General features: G+C 38.6%; 1 protein-coding gene across 2 annotated transcripts in view; it reads right to left on the reverse strand.

Moving 5' to 3' along the window:
* WDFY3 (WD repeat and FYVE domain containing 3) overlaps positions 1 to 21,394 on the reverse strand; it is a 255,203-nt gene that overhangs the window by 201,547 nt on the left and 32,262 nt on the right. For both annotated transcript variants that reach the window (XM_006867730.1, XM_006867731.1), the window contains exons 3-5: positions 15,279 to 15,388; positions 8,622 to 8,783; positions 1,742 to 1,934 (exon numbers count right to left, since the gene is read on the reverse strand). In XM_006867730.1, the coding sequence (XP_006867792.1) occupies positions 1,742 to 1,934; positions 8,622 to 8,783; positions 15,279 to 15,388 (465 nt within the window). The remainder of the gene's footprint in view (positions 1 to 1,741; positions 1,935 to 8,621; positions 8,784 to 15,278; positions 15,389 to 21,394) is intronic.

The following is a 21,394-nucleotide window of genomic DNA, read 5'->3' on the forward strand; positions in this document are numbered from 1 at the left end:
GATTTATCTATATGGTATCAAACTGACAACAGCACTTCAAAAGAGTAGGTAGGAAGCTTAAGGGACAGTGAGTTTATATTACGGGGGAGGAACAGTCCAGAAAACGATGGCAAGAGGAGGGTGAGAACTGTGCATTAACTCAAAGAATATAATCAATGTCGCTGAATTGTACATGAAAATGGTGAAATGGTACGTGTGTTGTGGTGTATATAGTTAACAACAACAAAATTAATTTTACATCTTCTTAAAATGCTACAGATACAATGTTACACATTTAAGAAGAAAATATTAAAGTTTCAAATTCACTGGAAAAGTTTTGCCTCTAAGTAGTAAACAAAGAATAATGAAGTGCTGAAAAACTGTTGGCATTATAATTAATTTTATATCTTTTGATGTTTTATCTTTAAACAAATTGACTGCCTAATGCCAAATGAGATCTTTTTTAAACTTACGGTGAGCTGAGTAAAGGTTTACAGAGCACTGCCAAATGATATTTATATTAATATAGCCAAAAGATGAAAATCTAACTTTTAGTATAAAGGAGAAAAATTCAATAATTATTAGCAGTTCAAATCAGAATGAAATACATAAACCCATAAATATAATCTTGTACTATGTATCACTAGTCTAAAAAACAATCTCATCCTACTCACTGATGAGGGTGTATGGCATTTCAAAGAAGACTTTCCTACCTTTAGTAAACTTATTTGCATAAGAAAATCTAAAGTCACATAAGAAAAGCTAAGAAAATTTAACACACAAGTATAGGAAAGGAAACATTATGACAATGTATTAGGTGCTAAATATTTTACACACATCTTTTAATAACTGTAAGTGAGCAAAAAATTGTGTTAAAGGTATTTTGAAAGATTTGTCACAATACTGGAGTCCTGGTGTGGTGCTGTGAGTTAGTGTGCTGAAATGCAACTTCAGCTTGAACCTCAAGGTCAGTGGTTCAACTTCACCAGCTGGTCCTTGGAAATCCTAACAAAGGATCACTATGAGTTGGAATCAGCTCAGTGGCACTTAACAACAACAACCAAATAATTATCTCCTAATTAGTTAACAGAAAGCTGACATATGAGTTAAACAAAACAGTGCTGATAAAAAATGCTCATAATTGCCTCTATGCTGTATCAGACCGAATACCCAGTCTACTTAGGAAATACCTTCCAAAAAAGACTTGAAACTACAACATCGAAAAAAAATTCATTTCATTTTACAGTAAGAAAAAAGGGAAGTAGAACATGACATAGAATTTACATTGTATTCAACGGAACATTTAGATTCCAATTAAATTATTTTAATTTTTGGAGCTATTCATCATTTGGAGCTTAGGAGATTTTCTTACACTAGGAATGTTGCTACAAAGCCTACCCACTGTCGCTGATTCCAACTCCTAGTAACCTTACAGGACAGAGGAGAACTGCTCTATAGGGTTTTTAAAGGAATACATCTTTATGGAAGGAGACTGCCACATCTTTTTCCTACAGAGCACTTGGTGGATTTGAACTACTGACCTTTCAGATTGCAGTTGAGTGCTTTAATCACTGAACTACCAAGGCTCCTTGCCCTCCCCCCCACCCCAAAAAAATTAATGGGTCTTCTAGCTAATTTGTTTTTGAACTTAAAAGAAAAATTTCGGAGAGTCTGAGAAAACAAAAATAAATTTATCCTATGACAAAAAGAGAACTGGAAGAGATTTATAGCAGCAAAAAGGAAGTCATAAACAGATATTCACCATGAATATACTTCACTACATTGACACTCAGACCATGACGGGATATGGTCATAAGTACTTCTCCGGCACTTTTCCTCCAAGGTAGGTTATAAGGGGGGCACCAAGAGGTTATTGCACTGAATAAAAGTTGGAGATCATCCTTCTGAGCCAGCTCCTCCGCCGGAGAAACAAAACTGCAGAGTTTCACTAAGATCTAAAACAAAATAAAACATGTATTATTAGTGAACAAATGGTTGGGTAAAGGAAGACGGTGGAAAAACTCTATTAGCTGTCATTGAATTAATTCCAATTCTTGGTGACCCCAGATGAAGAGCAAAACTGCTCCACAGGGTTCACAGGGCAGTGATCTTTTGGAAGTAGATCACCAGATCCACCTAGGGGGTGGATTCAAACAACCAACCCTCTGGCTAGTAGTCTAATACTTAAATTAACTATGTGCACCAAACAGAGACTCCTTCAGAAAAGGGCTGTTGTTTTGTTAAGTGCCATCAAGTCTGTTCTGACTCATAGCAACCCTGTATAGGGCAGCTAGTGGGTTTGAATTGCTGATTAACTTATCTTAAAACATCACATCAGGACTCCTCCGAAAAGAGTTAAATCTGAATAGCAATGAAATATTCAAAGGTAGAAAAGACATTTGCACTTATAAAGACAGAAAACAATTCTTGCTTATATCTGTTTATTTTAAGAACAAATACTCTCTTTTTACCATCCTCTCTTCACCAAGGTATTTTTACATGTCTTGCCTCCAAATAAAATATAATAATACTAACAGTCACAGTTAATGTTTCATTTTTCTAATCTATTTTTAATACCTAGTCTACCACAGTGAAACGCAATTTTCTTCTTTAAAGAGGGTAGTTTTAAGAAGATTAAAAAGCAAAACCAAATATTTAAATGTAAAAGCATTTTCAGATTTTTTCAATTTTCTAATACAAGTAGAAAGGAAAATCAGAATAATACAAGCCACCTTAACTTGGATCTTTTAATTCTATCTAATTAACTTCCAGCCTAATTGGACTGCATTTCAGTTGTCCTCTTGGAGAATATTGAAAGTGCCACAGGCTGCCAAAAGAACCAACAGATCTGTGTTGAAAGAAGTACAGCCAGAGTGCTCCTTGGAGGTCAAGATGGCCAAACTTCGTCTCTCATACTTCGGACATATTGTCAGGAGGGACCAGTCGCTGGAGAAGGATATCATGTTTAGTAAGGTGGAGGGTCAGAGAAAAAAAAAGATGGATTGGCAAAGTGGCATCATTAATGGGCTCAAGCCTGGCAACAATAGTGAGGTTGGCCCAGGACCGGGCAGTGTTTCGTTCTGTTGTGAATACGGTGGCTATGAGTCAGTATCGATTTGACGGCACCTAACAACAATTGACTCCTTCTGTGGCACTGCAGGATCAGCACTGGACTGTGAACCACAAGGTCGGCAGTTCAAACCAACCAGATACTTCTTGGAAACTCTATGCAGGGTTGCTAGGAGTCGGTTGCTATGACTCAACAGCATTTAATAACAACAGCAACAAATTGCCAAAAAGTTTCTAAAGTTTAGCTTTCAAAGAATCCTCAACAATTCTCAAGCTCTGGAATGAGAAATTTATTCCTTCACTAAAATTTGCATGCTAAATGGTACCTGACAGCATGTAACGCTAAGAGCCTGCTACTTGGTCAATTAAGCTGTTGGTTTCTGTGCTCGATGAATTCTGGTTTCTAATCCCAAATGAGGCTCAAGAAAAGCTAACTTTCCTAAGTTTTTTCATATACACATATATAAACAACTATAATCTATAAATAATTTTTTTCTACTGAAAGAAAAGTGAATTTTAGATATTTTAACCTGTGGGAAGAAACTGCTAATACAGGTATTTTAAGTACAAGAATAAATCAAAAAGTATTACTACAAAATCATAGGACCATTTACTAAACAAAAATATAACAATGTGAAGCTACTGTTTTAAAACATATCCTCCATCTGTGTCTATGTGTTTCCATCTCTCTAACATTGGACTGTTAACTGCAAGGTCACTCCTCAGAAACCCTATGAAGGGTTGCTACGAGTCAGAACCAATCTGAAGGCACTTACAAATAATAGCAACAACTCTTCCCCTAAGACTTCTTCATTCAATTCATACCATGTCATAACGGTAGTTTTGGCTTCCTCAAGGGGATTCAAATTGCGTTCCTTTTCAATGTTCTTTGAGTTTGGGAACAAAAAGAAGTTTGAAGCAGAAAGTTCAGAGCTGTAGGGTGGGGTAAGGTTTCCCAGTGAAATTCCTGTAGTACAGCCCTTGTTTCCCACAAAGAAAGAGTAGGTGCATTGTTTTGGTGGGAAAAACATTTCCTCAGTGCAACGTTTCTGGCTTTTTTCTCACCAGTGCAGTTGTCTTCTTAAAACAGCTTCATAATAATGCAAAATCACCTTTGTTCCATGGCATCAAAAGTATCCTTATTTTGGAGAAACGAAGATAAAATGTACTACCGAGAAAACTTATCTGCAATCATCCAATGATCACAAAGAGAACATCTCATGTTTGGAATAAACCTGTGCATGTATGAAATGGAACACAAATAGCAAGACTTCTTGACTTATTCTAATATACATCCCTTGTCCCAGAAAGTTAATTCCTACTTTTTCTATTCCATTCAGTGCTAGCACTGAAGGGAACAGAAAACTTAACTACTTAGATCTAAGAACCTGCAAATTCATAGCTACCAGGTATCAGGAAGGATAAAAAAAAAAAAAGGATTAAGAATTCAAACAAACAGTAAAATACATATATTTTCAGTCAATATGGACAGGGATTAAGTAAATATATAAGAATGCAGGGGAAGGCAAAAATAAAAGTCTGAGGAAACTGCTGGATATAAAATGTCTCTTAGTATGTGTAATGCATGTATCTTTATATATACACATGGTCAAATGCAGCAAATGGTATATGTTGAGAGTAGCAGTATACTTCTAGTTAGTTTTTATTGAGTCTGAAACTACTCCTATGCAGGTAGAGGACTGACATCCTTTCTCTAATTTGGAATAGAAAAAAAGATGTCTGATTTAAAAACTCAAATGCTTGTCTTGAAATCCACTGCACGTTCTGAAAAACAAACTGGATTTCACAATTCCTTACACTTGCCTCTTAAGATAATTGGTTCTAAATCTTAGAGGCGAAAGGATCCTTACATAGACTCTAGTATAATATCTTTCCATCTGACAGAAGAGAAAATGAAAAGTTTGACTCTCATTCCTTCTCTGCCCCTATATTAACTACTACTCTTCTTAAGGACTCTGTTACAAAGCCAAGCCAAGTATGGCAGAGCAACAATAAGCCACATTCATTGAAGCGACAAAAATGAATACCGGCATGAAGCACTGCCAGCTGTGAAGGTCTCAGAAAACCATCTGTCACACAGCACAAACATAGGGATTCTAACTATCACAAACATTGTGCTCCTCAAAGATTTAATATGTTTGTCTCACTGGTTTCTACACAAAGTGATGAAAATAACGTCTAGCAAGCAATGAGGTAGTAAAACAAGGAAAGAAGGCACTAAAAGGACCTCTGGACTGTGAATTAGGGACCTAGGTTCTATTAACGGCCAATCAACTGCTGTGGACCACATACATTCCAGGTTTCACAACATTACAGTGAAAGATTAAAATTATCTTTGGGCCATAGCATTCAATGATTCTAAATGCTAATATTAATATCACATTATTTAAAAGTCAACACACATTGCTTCCAAATTCAAGGAGGGGAGGAGGGATATGTTTTAAAAACGAATTTTGATACACTTATTTAGGTATTAGGAGACTAAAAGGCAACTTTAATTTTTTGCATAGGCTGGACTTTCCTGGAATGGGGGCTATGATTCTAATCAAAGAGTCCTGGTAGTGCAGTAGTTAAAAGCACAACTGCTAACGGAAAGGTCAGTGGTTCAAACTCACCAGCCACTCCATGGGAGAAAGGTGTGGTGTCACAGCCTGTTTCTGTAAAGATTGTTGTTGTAGTTAGTTGCCATCGAGTCAGTACTGATTTATAGCGACCCTATGAAAAACAGAATGAAACACTGCCCGGTCCTGGGCCAACCTCACTATTGTTGGTACGCTTGAGCCCATCAATGCTGGCACTCTGCCAATCCATCTTGCTGGGGGTCTTCTTTTTTTTCTCAGACCTTCCACCTTAGCAAACATGATATCCTTCTCAAGCGACTGGTCCCTCCTGACAATATGTCCGAAGTATGAGAGATGAAGTTTGGCCATCGTGGCCTCCAAGTAGCACTCTGGTTGCACTTTTTCCAACATAGATCTGTTGGTTCTTTTGGCAGCCCATGGCACTTTCAATATTCTTCTCCAACACGATAACTCAAAAGCATCAATTCTTCTAAGATCTTCCTTATTCACTGCCCAGCTTTTGCATGCATATGAGGTTATTGAAAATATCACGGGTTGGGTCAGGCACACCTTAGTCTTCATGCTGCCATCTTTGCTCTTCAACACTTTAAAAAGGTCTTGTGCAGCAGATTTGCCTAATGCAATACGTCATTTGATTTCTTGACTGCTGTTTCCTTGAGTGTTGATGCTGATCATGAAGAATACAGCTTTGAAATTCGGTAGGGCAGTTCTACTCTGTCCTATAGGGTGGTCATTAATTCAACTTAACAGCAGTAGGCTTAGTGTGACTATTTTTACCAGCAAAGATTGATACACACAATGAATAACTTGGAGTTCTGGAGTGGCTCTGTAGGATAAACAGTGGACCCCAAGGTCATGTGAATCTCAAAGTATGTGGTTCAAACTCACCATCTGTTTCTTGGAAACCCTATACAGGGTGGCTATGAGTAGGAACTAACTCGACAGCATTTAACAACAACAACAACAATGAATAACTTAGAGCAGCTCTCACTTTTACGTGATTTGTTGGTGTTAATTGCCATTGAGGAGGTCTTGACTCATAGCGACCCTGTATATGGCTTCCAAGGAACAGATAGTGAGTTTGAACCACTGACCTTGTAGTTCAAACTGACATGGTGGTCCAGTGCTTTAGCCCGTGGTACCACACCTCCTTCATAGATTCCAACTGCTTTTCTCAACCTATCTAACTGAAGAGTAAGATAAGCCTGAGTTCTAATCCTATTTCTGCAATTTGCTCACATTATAGTTTGGGGGCAAATCAATAGTTCTGACATCACAGGGTTGTATTGTAAATTATATGAGGTAAGGGATATGAGATCCTAAAACAAAAACATCTAATACACAAGTGCTCAATATATATTTGTTTAATTAGCATTCTTCTTTGAGAATCCCAATCTTTCCTACAAAGCAGAGTCACCCTGGTGCTAAATACACCAGTAACATAACGTGGGAGTCCTGGTGTAGTGCTGTAGAATAAGCACTGGACTGCTAACTGCAATGGTGGCAGATCAAACCCATGAGTCACTCCTCGGAAACACTATGCCAGGTCGTTATGAGTTGGAACAGACTAACTATATGAGGTGAGCATATACGCATTTGCAGTAAGGAGCTCTGGTAGCGTAGTGGTTACAAATTGGGCTGCGAACCTCAGGGCCAGCAGTTCGAAACTACCAGCTTTTCTGCGGGAGAAAGATGAGGCAGTCTGCTCCCATAAAGATTTACAGCCTCGGAAACCCTGTACAGGGTGGCTATGAGTCGGAACCGACTCCATGGCACAAAACAACATCAACAACTACTTTAGTTACTGCACATGGCTGTCCTCTCTATCCTCTTCCATCCACTGGTACTGCTGGTGTGGGAGAGGCAGCAGCAATAATTTACTTTTATTTAATGTCTACTTAGCGTAGTTGGTACGAATCGGGCTGCTAACCTCAAGGTCGGCAGTTCGAAACTACCAGCTGTTCTGTGGGAGAAAGATGAGGCTTTCCACTCCCATAAAGATTTGCAGCCTCGGAAACCCTGAGCAGGGTCGCTCTGAGTCAGAACCAACTCCACAGTACTTAACAACAACGTACTAAGAGGAGTCCTGGTGTGCCGCTGTGTGTTAATGTGCTGGGCTACAAAGTGGGTTTGGAACTCAAGATTGGCAGTTCAAGTTCATCAGTTGCTCCTCAGAAACCCTATATAGGGTCACTCTAGCTCTGAACTGACTCGATTGCACTTCAAAACAGGTACTAAACAGCAGGCCATGATCTTAAGTATTGCTTTATTTAATCTGCATAAAAACTCTTTATGTAGGTATTATTATCGCTATTTTTAAAGTGACAACTCAGAATGTCAGGTTATAAAATTTCACAGACCCATACCTGGATTCAAACCTGTGCTTTTTATGCTAAACTCAGCCCAAAGACAGATTTTATTCTAAATGTAACAGATTTCCTGTATGAAATTTTTCTCCTATGAGAAGTTATCAAAAATGATGATATAGCCCCAGAATATTTTAGAAAAAAAATCTATTTAACCCATAATGCTAGTTAAAAAAAAGTGTCAGGAGCAATGAAAATGGGTTTTTCCAGGTATGGTGCAGAAGAGGTGACAGCAACGACTAAATTAAGCTGCAGTTTATAAATTGTTTATATAGGTTAGGAACTTCCTATAAACGAGAATTTCCTGGCATTATATGAAACATCATTCACATCTTAACATGATTGTCAATGATAAGTTTCCCTCCCTTAGTCTGTTTCAGAGATGTTACTTATCATTAAAGGAAAGCTTAACCAATTGTATCTGTAGACAGAAACAAACTTGCAGAACTCTCACTCAAATATTCCTGAAGAGACACTTACGGATTCAAACTGACAATTACATCAAATAAAGTTTTATTACAATAAATAGACTGAAATACTATGGGAAATGTAAGTGCCATCAGTTAAGGAGCATACCCTCTTTACTTACAACACCCTCCTTTACCTGTACAAAAACTTTCTGGAGTAGTCCTCGACGTTCTGCTAGAGGTAGCTCATTCTGTGCACCTCCAACTGCCTCAGGCACATGTGGAAGGTCAAAAAACAGATATAAACATTTAACCAGGGTGGAAGGCACTGACATTGTCGTCATGCAGTCCACGGTTTTCTGGAAAACAAACCAATAAATAAGTGAATAGACAGATTGACCTAACTGGAGTTAGGCAGTAGAGCGGTACAGCTGAGTAACTCACATATTTTAAGCCAGCAAATATATCAAGATCATATTTAAAAGCACTAGTTTTTAAGTCCCAGTGGACTCCTGGTGTGGGGTTGCAGAGTAAGCAATGGTCTGAGAACCATAAGGTCAACAGTTCAAATCCACCAGCCTCCCCTCGGGAACCCTGTACAGGGTCGCTATGAGATGGAATCGACTCAATGGCACTTAAAGAACAGTGGATGATACATGGAGGGGGTTGTAATCATTGCAAAGAAATGAAATATGAAAAGATGAATGTAAACATGATGTTCTTCCATGAAAACTATTACTCAATTCACAATAAAATCTTAAAATACAAAACATAACAGTTGAGTCCTGGTGTGGTGCTGTAGAATAATGATTGGATGGCTAACCAAAGGTCACCAGTTCAAACCCACCAGCCACTCTTTAGAAACCCTATAGAGGATCATGAAGAGGTGGAACCAACTCAATGGCACTTAACAACAACAACAACGCAATCTTAAATCTTTATTATTTAGCTACTTATTTATCAAAAGACAGGAGGTCTCTTAACCCCAGTTTGGGAACTTAACGCAATCCATTTGAACTTAATGTTAAGTTTCTCATAACAGAAGTTTCTCTTCTATAAAATGGACTGGTATGCACTTTTTAGGGTAAATATGAGGGATATATAAAATGATACATGCAAAGGCATACTGTGGTGGTGCTGATGTGCTTGCTGTGGAGTCAGTTCTGACTCATAGCAACCCTGTACAGGGTTTCCGAGGTTGTAAATCTTTACGGGAGCAGAAAGTCTCATCTTTCTCCCACGGAACAGCTGGTAGTTTCGAAGTGCTGACCTTGCGGTTCACAGACTGATTTGTAACCACTACGCTACGAGAGCTCCTTAAAGGCATATTAAGCACGAAATAAATTGTATGTTAGTAGTTGCTTACTTATTTCTACAATTTTATCTTTATTTTAACTACAAATTCTAGGGTTGGGAAGGTGACTGGAGAGTTGTGGCCATCAATGATGAAAATAAATCTACTCTTTTCAAAGATTTTCAGAGGAAAAAAATTCAGATCTTCTTAATGATAAACGTTTCAATATTATTATGCAGTGTATTTATAAAAACTTTGTATAATGCAGTTTGGAGTAAAAAATTTTACAGCATTAGAGATCAATGGGTTGGGGCCTTATTATCACCTAGCTGTTGTTGTTGTTGTTAGGTGCCATTGAGTCGGTACTGACTCACAGCGACCTTATGCACAGCAGAACGAAACACTGCCCGACACTGGGCAAACCTAACTATCGTTGCCACACTTGAGCCCATTGATGCTCCAATCCACATTTTGCCAATCCATCTCCCTGGGGGTCTTCCTCTTTTTCTCTGAGCCTGCACCCTACCAAACATGATACCCTTCTCCAACAACTGGTCCCTCCTGACAATATATCTGAAGTAATTTTGGCCATTCTGGCCTCCAAGGAGCACTCTGGTTGCACATCTTCCAATACAGATCTGTTTGTTCTTCTGGCAGCCCATGGCACTTCCAATATTTTCTTCCAACACCATAACTCAAAATCATCGATTCTTCTACGGTCTTCCTTATTCACTGTCCAGCTTTCACATGCATATAAGGTTAATGAAAATACCATGGCTTGGGTCAGGTGCACCTTAGTCTTCAAGCTGACATCCGTGCTCTTCAACACTTTAAAAAGGTCTTGTGCAGCAGATTTGACTAATGCAATACATCACTTGAATTCTTGACTGCTGCTTCCATGAGTGTTGAGAGTTGATCCAAGAAGAATGAAGTCCTTGACAACTTCAATCTTTTCTCCATTGATAAGAATGTTATCGGTCCAGTGGTGAGGATTTTTGTTTTCTTTACACTGAGATGCAAACCATATCGAAGGCTGTGCTCTTGGATCTTCATCAGTAAATATTTTAAGTCTTCTTCACTTTCGGAAAGCAAGGCTGTATTATATGCATAGCGCAGGTTGTTAATGAGTCTTTCTCCAATCCTGATGCCACATTCTTCTTCATATAACCTAGCTTTTCAGATTATTTGCTCAGCATACAGGCTGAATAAGTATGGGGAAAGAATACAACCATGGCTCACAACTTTCTTAATTGTAAACCATTCACTGTTCCCATGTTCTGTTCGAACAATTGCCTCTTGGTCCATGTACAGATTCCTCATGAGCACAAATAAGTGTTCTAGAATACTCATACTTCGCAATGCTGTCCATAGCTTCTCATGTCCACACAATCAAAAGCCTTTGCATAGCCAATAAAGCACAGGTAGACATCTTCTGATATTCTCTGCTTTCAGCCAAGATCCATCGGACATCAACAATGATATCCCTTGTTCCACGCCTCTTCTGAATCCGGCTTGAACCTCTGGAAGTTCACTGTCAACGTATGCTTGTAGCCATTTCTGTATTACTTTCAGTAAAACTTTACTCGCATGGGATATAAAAGATATTGTCCAATGATTTCCACATTCTGTTGGGTCACCTCTCTTTGGAATGGGCACAAATATTGATCTCTCCCAATCAGTTGGCCAGATAGTTGTTTTCCAAATTTCTAGGCAGAGATGAGTGAGTGCCTCCTGTGCTGCCTAACTTTCTTGAAAGATTTCCATTTTTATTCCATCAATTCCTCGTGCCTTGGTTTTTGCCAATTCCTTTAATGCACTTTGGACTTCTTCCCTCAGTATCATTGGCTCATGATCATATGCTACTTCTTCAAACGGCTGTACCATTTCCTTTTGGTACAATGAATCTGTACATTCCATCTTCTTTTGATGCTTTCTGCATCATTCAATAATTTGCCCAGAGAATCCTTCAATAACGAAATTGAGGCTTGAATTTTTTCCTCAGTTGCCCCAGCTTGAGAAATGCTAAGCGTGTTCTTCCTTTTTAGTTTTCTGACTCCAGATCTTTGCACATTTTGTTGTAATATTTGGTTTTATCTTTTCGAGCTGATCTTTGAAATTTTCTGTTCAGCTCTTATACCTCCTCATTTCTACCATTTGCTTTAGCATCTCTACAACTGGAGAGCAAGTTTCAGTGTCTCTTCTGACATCCATTTTGATCTTTCCCTTCATTCTTGTCTTCATAATGATTTTTTGCTTTCTTCCTGTATGATGTTCTTGATGTCATCCTACAACTCTTCTGGTCTTCGGTCTTTAATGTTTATTTTATCAAATCTGCCTTCAGATGATATCTAAATTTAGGTGGTATATAGTCAAGGTCATATTTTGGCTCTTGTGGTCTTGTTTTCATTTTCTTCAGCTTCAGTTTGAATTTGCATATGAGCAACTGATGGTCTGTTCCAAAACCTGCCCCTGGCTTTGTTTTTACTAATGATATGGAGCATTTTCATCATTTCTATCCACAGATGTAGACAATTTGATTTCTATGTATTCCATGTGGCTAGGTCCATGTATATAGTCTTCTCTTATGCTGTCTAAAGAGGTTTTTGAAATGAACAAATCATTGATTTTTGCAGAATTGTATCATGCGATCTCCAGCATCATTTCTATCACCAAGGCCATATTTTCCAACTACTGATCCTTCCTCTTTGCTCCCAACTTTTACATTCAAATACCAGTAATGAGCAATACATCTTGTTTACATGTTTGATCAATTTCAGATTGAAGAAGTTGGTAGAATTCTTCTATTTCATCCTCACTGGCTTTAGTGATTGGTACGTAAATTTGAATAAAAGTGGTATTAACTGGTCTTCCCTGTAGGCACGTGGATATTATCATATCACAGACAGTATTATCACCTTATTCACCTAATTATCAAATCTTTATTTCGTGCCTAGGGTATCTCTGGAGACCTTGAGTGGCAATGTAGGAAAAGCACTGGACCTGGACTGTGAGGTCAGTTTTGAACTGCAATGTTGGTGGTTCAAACCCACCAGCCACTCCTCGGAAACGCTATACAGTGTTGCTATGAGTTGGAGTCGACTCAACAGCATTTAACAAAAACATGGGTATATCGAGAAATGTGTTCGGAGTTGGGCATGCCAAGCTGAAGCATCCCTGGTATTCAGAAGATCATAGTTTACTAGCAAAAGCAGGTTCACCAATAAATACCATTAACAGTCTTAATTGTGATACTGATGGCCACTGAGTCAATTCTGCCTCATAGAAACCCTGGTTTAGGTTTCCAAAGCTGTAAATCTTTACAGCAGCAGCTGGAGAGTTTGAGCTGCCAACTTTGCACAGGTTAACAAAAGAAATGATCAACAACGCCAGGACTGTAATAGAGAAATGCAAGAAGCTAAACTAAGAGGTAGAAGTCACCTAGAAGAACACAGACGGTTAGGCCATATGGTACAGGATGTCTGTCACCAGAACCTAAAATTCCTGACTCCTTAAAAAGTCATGATGGTAATGACTAATCTTTTTTGAGTGCTTGTTATATAACATGTGTAAGGCTAAGAACTATATACATAATGTATCATCTATTCCTTAAGTCAGTCTTATGAGGTAGGTACTATTACTGTGTGCCTCTTATTTTGCATATGTAACCATGGAAGAGTATCATTTACATACCCTCCCTAAGGTCACAGAACTGATTAAGTAGCAGAGCCAGGAGTTAAATCTAGGTTGAGGATAAAGTGTATGACCCCATGTGTATCAAAGTAGAACTGTGCTCTATAGGGTTTTTCTAATGTAGATCTTCAGGTCTTTCTTCTAAGTCGCCCCTGGGTGAACTTGCCCCTCCCATCTTTTGGCTATCAGGTGACCATGTTAGCTGTCTATACCACACAGGAGCTCCTAGCATTATACATAACCTAGTATTGCATTTGGTGGTTCTATCTTTATCTGTGCCATCTCTGTGGTCCACATTTTGGTCATTGCTGTAGCTTTCTAGCTGAAAGCTTACCAGTTAAATCATCATTAGCTTTCCCTCTCTCTGAAGCACAATTCATTTTTATTGACTACTGATCAATTTACAGTATAACTTGGTCTCTAAAATGGTATTTGTTCTTTTTTTTTTTAAGTCAGTATGTTTTTCTTTTATTCTTAAGCCTGTCTACCCATTTTTGAAGGTTTACGTTAATCCTTATTTACTGTGTTCCTAGTATGTTAGGTATTATGGTAGACAATTTCTGCTAACATTCAAAAAGACAAGTAGGATGTCCAAAAAAAACCAGGAATAAAACTTAGAAATATTTCAGTTAGAATGTATTCCTTTACATGTGAATTCTACACCCAAACAAATATTGGCACAGTTACACAGGTATTTATAACTACTATCAAGAGCAAAAAGAACTCAGATTTTGATAGTCATTTGGTATACTCCCTAAGACATGGAAACAACTCCACAGTTTAGAATTATTGGAGGGTTAATGAGGGCAACCAATGATCTCAATTTGCCAGGGTTGAGGAGGCTCCTGAGATGTGAGACTTTCAGTGCTATTGGGAGTGTTTCAGGTAAACCAGCACATGTTCGACACTCCAGCACAAACAAGAAAGGAAAGAGGCATTCCAATTGGGGGGAGGGGGATTCAGCTGCTACTTATTTGGGGCTATTGATTAGTTTCAGGATATAGTTACTAAGAAATATGCACTGTCTCTACAGTGGTCAGTTATTGTAGCAAGACAGGTGCCATAGTCAACTCTTGTCAATTCCAGTATCAAATGATACAAGGAGTTTGAAAGTCCACTGTAATTTAGAGAACAGATAGTCCCAAGTTTTATACTAACTTTAATAGGTAATTCCACCCTGGATTTTAGAAGGTGAAAACATGAAGGGCCAAAAATCAGGCATTCAAGAGTTCAGTAATAGATGCACACAATATATATCATGACAGATACTTAAAAGATGATTTCGAATTAATCCTGTGACAGGGGAAGGTAATGTATACTATCCTGAAAATGACAAAGCTTTCTTATCTTCCATAAAATTAGAAAATGTAAACAAGCATTTTCCATGTTATTAATCCATCTGCGTCACCTTGGATGAAAGGTGATTCTTCTTTAACAGGTTCCCTAACTTGGGTAATGGAAGTGTTGGGCTGGGTCTGATGGAGCATGAGCTCTTGGGTTACTCGCCTCTTATCCAAGTAGTCAAGTCTCTGCACAATGTACGATACAATGGCATCATTTTCTCTGTATGTTGTAACATGACAACAAAGGGAAACACTGCTCTAACGCAGACATTTCCCCAAGTGTAAAGTGCATTCAATGTTACTCACAGAGATGCTATGCGAGGCAAGAAGTCTTATGTAAGAACTAAAAGAACACTGTGATTATCATAAAATCTTACTTGGTTATAAGGGGACTTCAAAAACTTGAAGAAAAAGATCTAGTATGTTATAATCTTATTCTCCCACAAACGTTGTGAAGCCCCTCATATAACGATGAACTGAATTAACACAATCTGACGAGGATACAAAAATGGCAACCAAGAACTCACCTGACCAGAGGAGGCTAACAAATTAATTGTTGTCAAAAGCATCCAACCTCGACTGGCTTCCTCACTCTGATTGATTTCCAGGAATTGGACTATGGCCCGACTTGCAGCCTCTATAAAACCAAAGGGAAGGTAATTAGGTGGAAGAATATATTAAATATAGAGGTTCTTCCTGAACACTTAAGGAGTCCTGGTGGTGAAGTGGATTTAGTGTTGGGCTGCTAACAAATATTATATAATTCACAATAAACCATGGGGGGAAAAAAATGTTGCTGGTTTGACCCCACCAGCTGCTCCACAGGAAACAGATGAATCAGTCTGCTTCCTTAAAGATTTACAGCCTCAGAAACCCTATGAGGCAGTTCTACTCTGTTCTATAGGGTCACTAGGAATCATAATCCACTCAACGGTACTGGGTCCTGAAAACCTGCAAGGAAATGATCATTTATTTACTAAGTATGTATTTTATATCCTAGTGTGGTGCTACAGACCAACCAATGAACTGCTAACCACAAGGTTGACAGTTCAGACCCATTAGCTGTTCAAACCCATTAGAAACCCTACATAGGGTCACTCTGAGGCAGAACCAACTCGATGGTATTTTAACAACAACAAAACATGCTAAAGTAGCCAGTATTTTATTGTCATACATAGATAGCACTTACATAATTAGTACAGAAATGTCATGAACAAGTAGTGCAGGTGGCACTGTAAAGGAATGCTGGTAGCATTGTAGGAGAAGCACTAGACTGCTAACCACAAGGTGTCCAGTTCAAACACACTAACTGCTCTGCAGAAGAACGATGAGGGAGGCGTTCTGATCCCAAATATATATACAGGAAACCGTACATGGGGTGACTATGAATGGGAACTGACACGATGACAATTAATTAACTAATCAAAGAGTCCGAGAGGAACTGAAATTTGAGCTAAATCTGGAAAGCAAGTACATGCTTATTCAAGAAGTAGGAAAGATAAAAGGACACAGAAAGAATTGTTGTTGTTAAGTTCCATCGAGTCAGTTCCCTGTATAGGGCTTTCAAGGAGTAACTGGTAAGTTTGAATTGTCAACCTTGCCATTCAAACTGACCTTACAATCCAGCCCATTAACCCGCAGCACCCAAGCAGGATTCCACAGAAAGAATAGTAACACAGTATTAAAACAAAACAGTAAGTATTACTAGAGGAACAAGCCCAATACATACATATCAAGATCAAGAACGACAATCACATTGGCTTAACTGAAATGAAGGGTGTATACTGACACTTTAAAGTCCAATATCAACATTAGTAATAGAAATTATAGAAGGAAGTCCTCGTGTGACACTGTACGATAAGCACTGGCCTTCTAATCATAAATTCAGCAGTTCAAATCCACTAGCCACTCCCTGGAAACCTTACACAGGATCACCATGAAGTCAAAACTGGCTCAAAAGCACTTCGCAAATATGAAGGGAGGCAAACTAAAGATTTTATTGACTCTTTGGACAAAAGGGATCTAATGTAGCTTCCTGAGCAAAATAGGAAATAAAAAGGATTATTCCTAATTTTCTTAAAATTAAGTAGCAAGTTGTATGACAAACTGAAAACAAAGAAATTGGAGGGACTGAAATAAATAAGAAGGTTGCTGAGGTGACTTAGCTGTGATAGTTGTTGTTAGGTGCCATTGAGTCGGTTCAGACCCATAGCGACCCTGAAGAGGGTTTCTGAGGCTATAAATCTTTACGGGAGCAGAAAGCCTCATCTTTCTCCCAAGGAGCAGCTGGTAGTTTCGAACTGCTGATCTAGTGGTTTGCAGCCCAATTCATAACCACTACCCTACCAGAGCTCCTTAGCTATTATAGTAGGAAGAGTAAAACAAAAACAGTAGCATAAGAGAGTCATTCATAGAACTATAGAGTTGGAAGTAACTTTGAAAGGTAATTTAGTTAATGATGTCTTCAGAGACAAGGGATAGTAAGTCCCAAAATGTGCACTTAATCACATCAATACTGGATACCCCAATTTAGACTGCCTTCCAAAAAACTCAAAACAAAACTTGCCAGTAAATTCCAACCCACAGAGACGCTATAGGACAGGATAGAACTGTTCCACAATGTTCTTAAGGCTGTAAAGTTTTTATACATGCAGATTGCCACATCTTTCTTACATGGAGTTGTTGGTGGGTTCAAACTACCAACCTTTTAATTAACAACTGAGCACTTTAACCACTTCATCGCCAGGACTCTTGTAGATTAGCCTAGTGGTATTTTTACAAAAGCACTATTATAAGCTTTAAAAAAAAAAACACCAAAATCTTGAAGACTTACACAGGATTTTGTGCTTGGCATGCTTCCATCTTTGGACATTTCAATTTGAAAGTACATTTTAAAAGGAATTTACTCCCTACTCAAAATGGCCTGTTTTTCAAGAAGTGACAGGCTTACAAGCTTTCAAGAGGGGACCTAGATCCAGAGGGCCTGGAGCAAGGCTGATGAAATGCGCATGGGTCTCTTATGATACAATAGTGAATAATTGTTATTAGGACTGATTGTGAGGGTTGGAAATGTAAAGGTAGATGTTTTGTAGCAAGGAGGGGGAGTGATTAACTTTTCAGCCTAAGAGCGGAGGTCCCTGGGACCATCAAGGAAGAAGACCAGAGAGCAGGACCCTACCCAGAGAAGCAGTGATACCTGAGATGGAGGCAGAGACGATGATGTGGAGAGATGGAGCAGTTGGGGACGTCAGACACAGAGAGGGAGAGGGGCTGTGTGCTGATGACCCGGGAGCAGGCTTGTAGTGTATACCCTTTGGTTGGTTGATGATACATGGAGGGGACTGTAACCATAACAATGAAATGATATACGACAGGATGAATGTAAAACTAATGTTCTCCCATGTAAACTATCACATAAATCACAATAAAACATTAAAAAAAAAAAAAAGGCCTGTTTTTGCTGAGTCCTAACTAAGGAGCTCTGGTAGCATAGTGGTTATGAATCGGGCTGCAAACCGCAAGGTCAGCAGTTCGAAACTTGCGGTTAGCAGTTTGAAACTACCAGCTGTTCCGCGGGAGAAAGATGAGACTTTCTGCTCCCGTAAAGATTTACAGCCTCAGAAACCCTGTACAGAGTCGCTCTGAGTCGGAACCGCTCCACGGCACATAACAACAACAACAACAACAACTCAGCAAAGGTGTCCTGCTGTGGTCCTATAAGATAAGTACTGGACTGATAACCATAGGTCGGTGGTTCACATACACCAGCCGCTCCTTAGAAACTCTACACAGGGTTGCTATAAACTAGAACTGTGTATCAAGTACTGTTTTAAATGTTTGTAGGACTGACTCATTTAATATCTATAAGGACAATATGAATTATTTTCTATTACTATATCCTCTTTGGAGATGACAAAGTTGAGAAGGGTATAAAAAGATAACTTTGAGAAACCTGTTTTAGCAACAGTAGTTTGAGATCATTGGTACGAAATGACCTGCATGATTTTCTTGCAACGGACCTAGCAATTGATTTGTGAAAGCCTATCCAACAACAACCCTCTTTCACTGATAAGCGTTAACTACCCAGTTAGTGAAGGCTCTCAGCCACAGGTACTCACTGCGCTTGCATTTTATTTTCTAGGCCTCCTGGTAACCAGGCAACTTGTGTTTTCAGTTGGGCATTTACAATTTCATAACTCAACTACTTTAAAAGATATTTATACTCTTCAAACTGATCATTGCCTAGTTAAAGAAGGATAATCAATCCTATTTATCAAAAACATCGATCAATGAATAACCTATTCAATACCTCCTGTGCTTCTCAAAGAAACAGGAGAGAGAGAAAACAAAGTTATCTTCCTGGTACTGTAGAACAAAACATATAGAGAAGATACATTTCAAATTAATAATGACTCTACTCATTTAGCACTAATGATTGAAAAGAAAACTGGACAAATATGTATTTTCACTGCTAATCAATAAGTTGTCAAATTTGAGGAAAGAATGTTAGTAGTTATTTTGAGAAACAACACACCAAAGATGTATCCTTGGCTTGAAACTGCTGTAATTGATTTATAGGTATATTCACCAGATTAATAAATAGTGAATATTTGTGGGGTACTGTGGGTTAATGCCCTGGACTGCAAGGTCGGTTGTGAACCACAAACAAGTTCAGTGTTTGAAGCTCACCAGCCACTCCTCGGAAACCCTATACAAGGTCTCTATGGGTCGGAAACGACTCAACAGCATTCAACAACATTACCTCCAGTAAGTGTTTTCTTATGCTTTGGTCGGCAATGAACATTAAGAGATTCCTGAAGATAATAAATCACAAACAATGGATAATAAGCCAACTTTCCATTTGTTATAAAACATTATCTATGTTTGATGGGTTCCTATGCTGATGAAACAAGATGATACATATGACAAACTGAAAAGGGTCAGGAAAGTATAATTATCACCATTTACTTTTCTTACCCAGCAACTGAAATTATATCCCTAGCTTAATCACCAACCACAACACCATAGTTACAATAGTCTTTCACTTAACATCTTTACCAGAACAGCAACAGTGATTGTTCTTTTTGGAAGATACAAGTTATAATAACACTAATACAAAAGAATCTTATCTAGTTTATCTTTCAGATAAAGAGGTCTGCATAGGTAGTTATGGCTGAAAGATAATGGGGAAAGTTTCAAGCTACTACTGACAGAACAAATGAGGATGACATAACAAATGTATTCAGAAGAACCATTGTAGTTTCTCCTACTTAGTTGCACTATAAGGTCATTGAAAATATCTTCAAGAGACTTCTTACTTACTTAAAATGAATACAGAAATTCATTTTTAAAGTATTTAGTGCCTCTTGTTGTTGTTAAATGCCATCAAGTCAGTTCTGAGTGACTCACAGCGACCCTGTATAGTATTTCCGAGGAGCGACTGGTAGATTTGAACCACCGGCCTTGAGGTTCAAGTCGGCCTTTTGGTCCAGTGCTTATCCTACAGCACCACACCAGGACTCCATCTAGCATCTGCTGGTGGTGGTGGTGGTGCTGTACCATGGAGTCAGTTCCAAGTGAGCAACCCTGTATAGGGTTTCTGAGGTTGTAAATCTTTACAGGAGCAGAAAGCCTCATCTTTCTCCCGCGGAACAGCTGGTAGTTTCAAACTGCTGACCTCATGAGGTTAGCAGCCCAACTTGTAACCACTTCGAGTAGTTTCTAAAAATCAGATGCACTGAATGCAATTTAAAATAAAACCTCTGCAAATTATAGTTTTTTAAACTTTCTAAGAAAAATATACTACTAGTCACAAAAATATTACAGAATCATCTTTTGATTTTCACTAAGATTTAACAAACACAAATGCAAATGATGACTTAACTGAAGGTTATGAGTTAATGACAGGGCCATCCAGAGAAGCAGCCACACCAGAGATGGAGTTAGAGATAGGCACATGGAGAGAGGGAGCAGCTGAGGACTCTAGATTTATGAAAAGAGATGGACTGAGTGCTGGAGGCCAGGAGGCAGGCTTGCAGAATGTGTCCTTTGGTGATTTCAATTATTATATATTCCTGAGTGTTTTTGTGTACATCCCCCTACCCCACCTCACCAAAAAAGAAAAAACAGAGAGAATGTAAGCAAATACTGTTGAATAATGATGCATGGAGGAGACTGTAATGATTGTAATCAAATGATGGTGTAAAGCTGATGTTCTCCCATGTAAACTATCACTCAGTTCACAATAATAAAACATTTTAAAAAAAGAAAAGAAGGAGTCATAGCCTGGAAGAAAATCTTTACGAAGTGTGTGCATGTGCATCCGTGTGCATGAGAAGGTGGTGGTGGCGGCAGTGTGATCTGGAGTTGGTTCCGACTCATAGTGACCCTTTATATTCCAAGGCTGTGAATCATTATAGGAACAGAACGCCTTATCTCTGTCCTGTGGAGCAGCTGGTAGATTCAAACAGTTGACGTTGCAGTTAGCAGTCTAACTCATAACAACACTATACTACAAGGGCTCCTTGTATGAGAAGGTGCATCTATGTAGGATTGAATTATCTCTTTCTCAAAACTCAACCAAAATGGACACAAGAGTTAAACACACACTGCACCAAAGAAGATCAACATACGACATACAGGT

Source organism: Chrysochloris asiatica, unplaced genomic scaffold, assembly GCF_000296735.1.
Source record: "Chrysochloris asiatica unplaced genomic scaffold, ChrAsi1.0 scaffold00109, whole genome shotgun sequence".
Taxonomy (NCBI): domain Eukaryota; kingdom Metazoa; phylum Chordata; class Mammalia; order Afrosoricida; family Chrysochloridae; genus Chrysochloris; species Chrysochloris asiatica.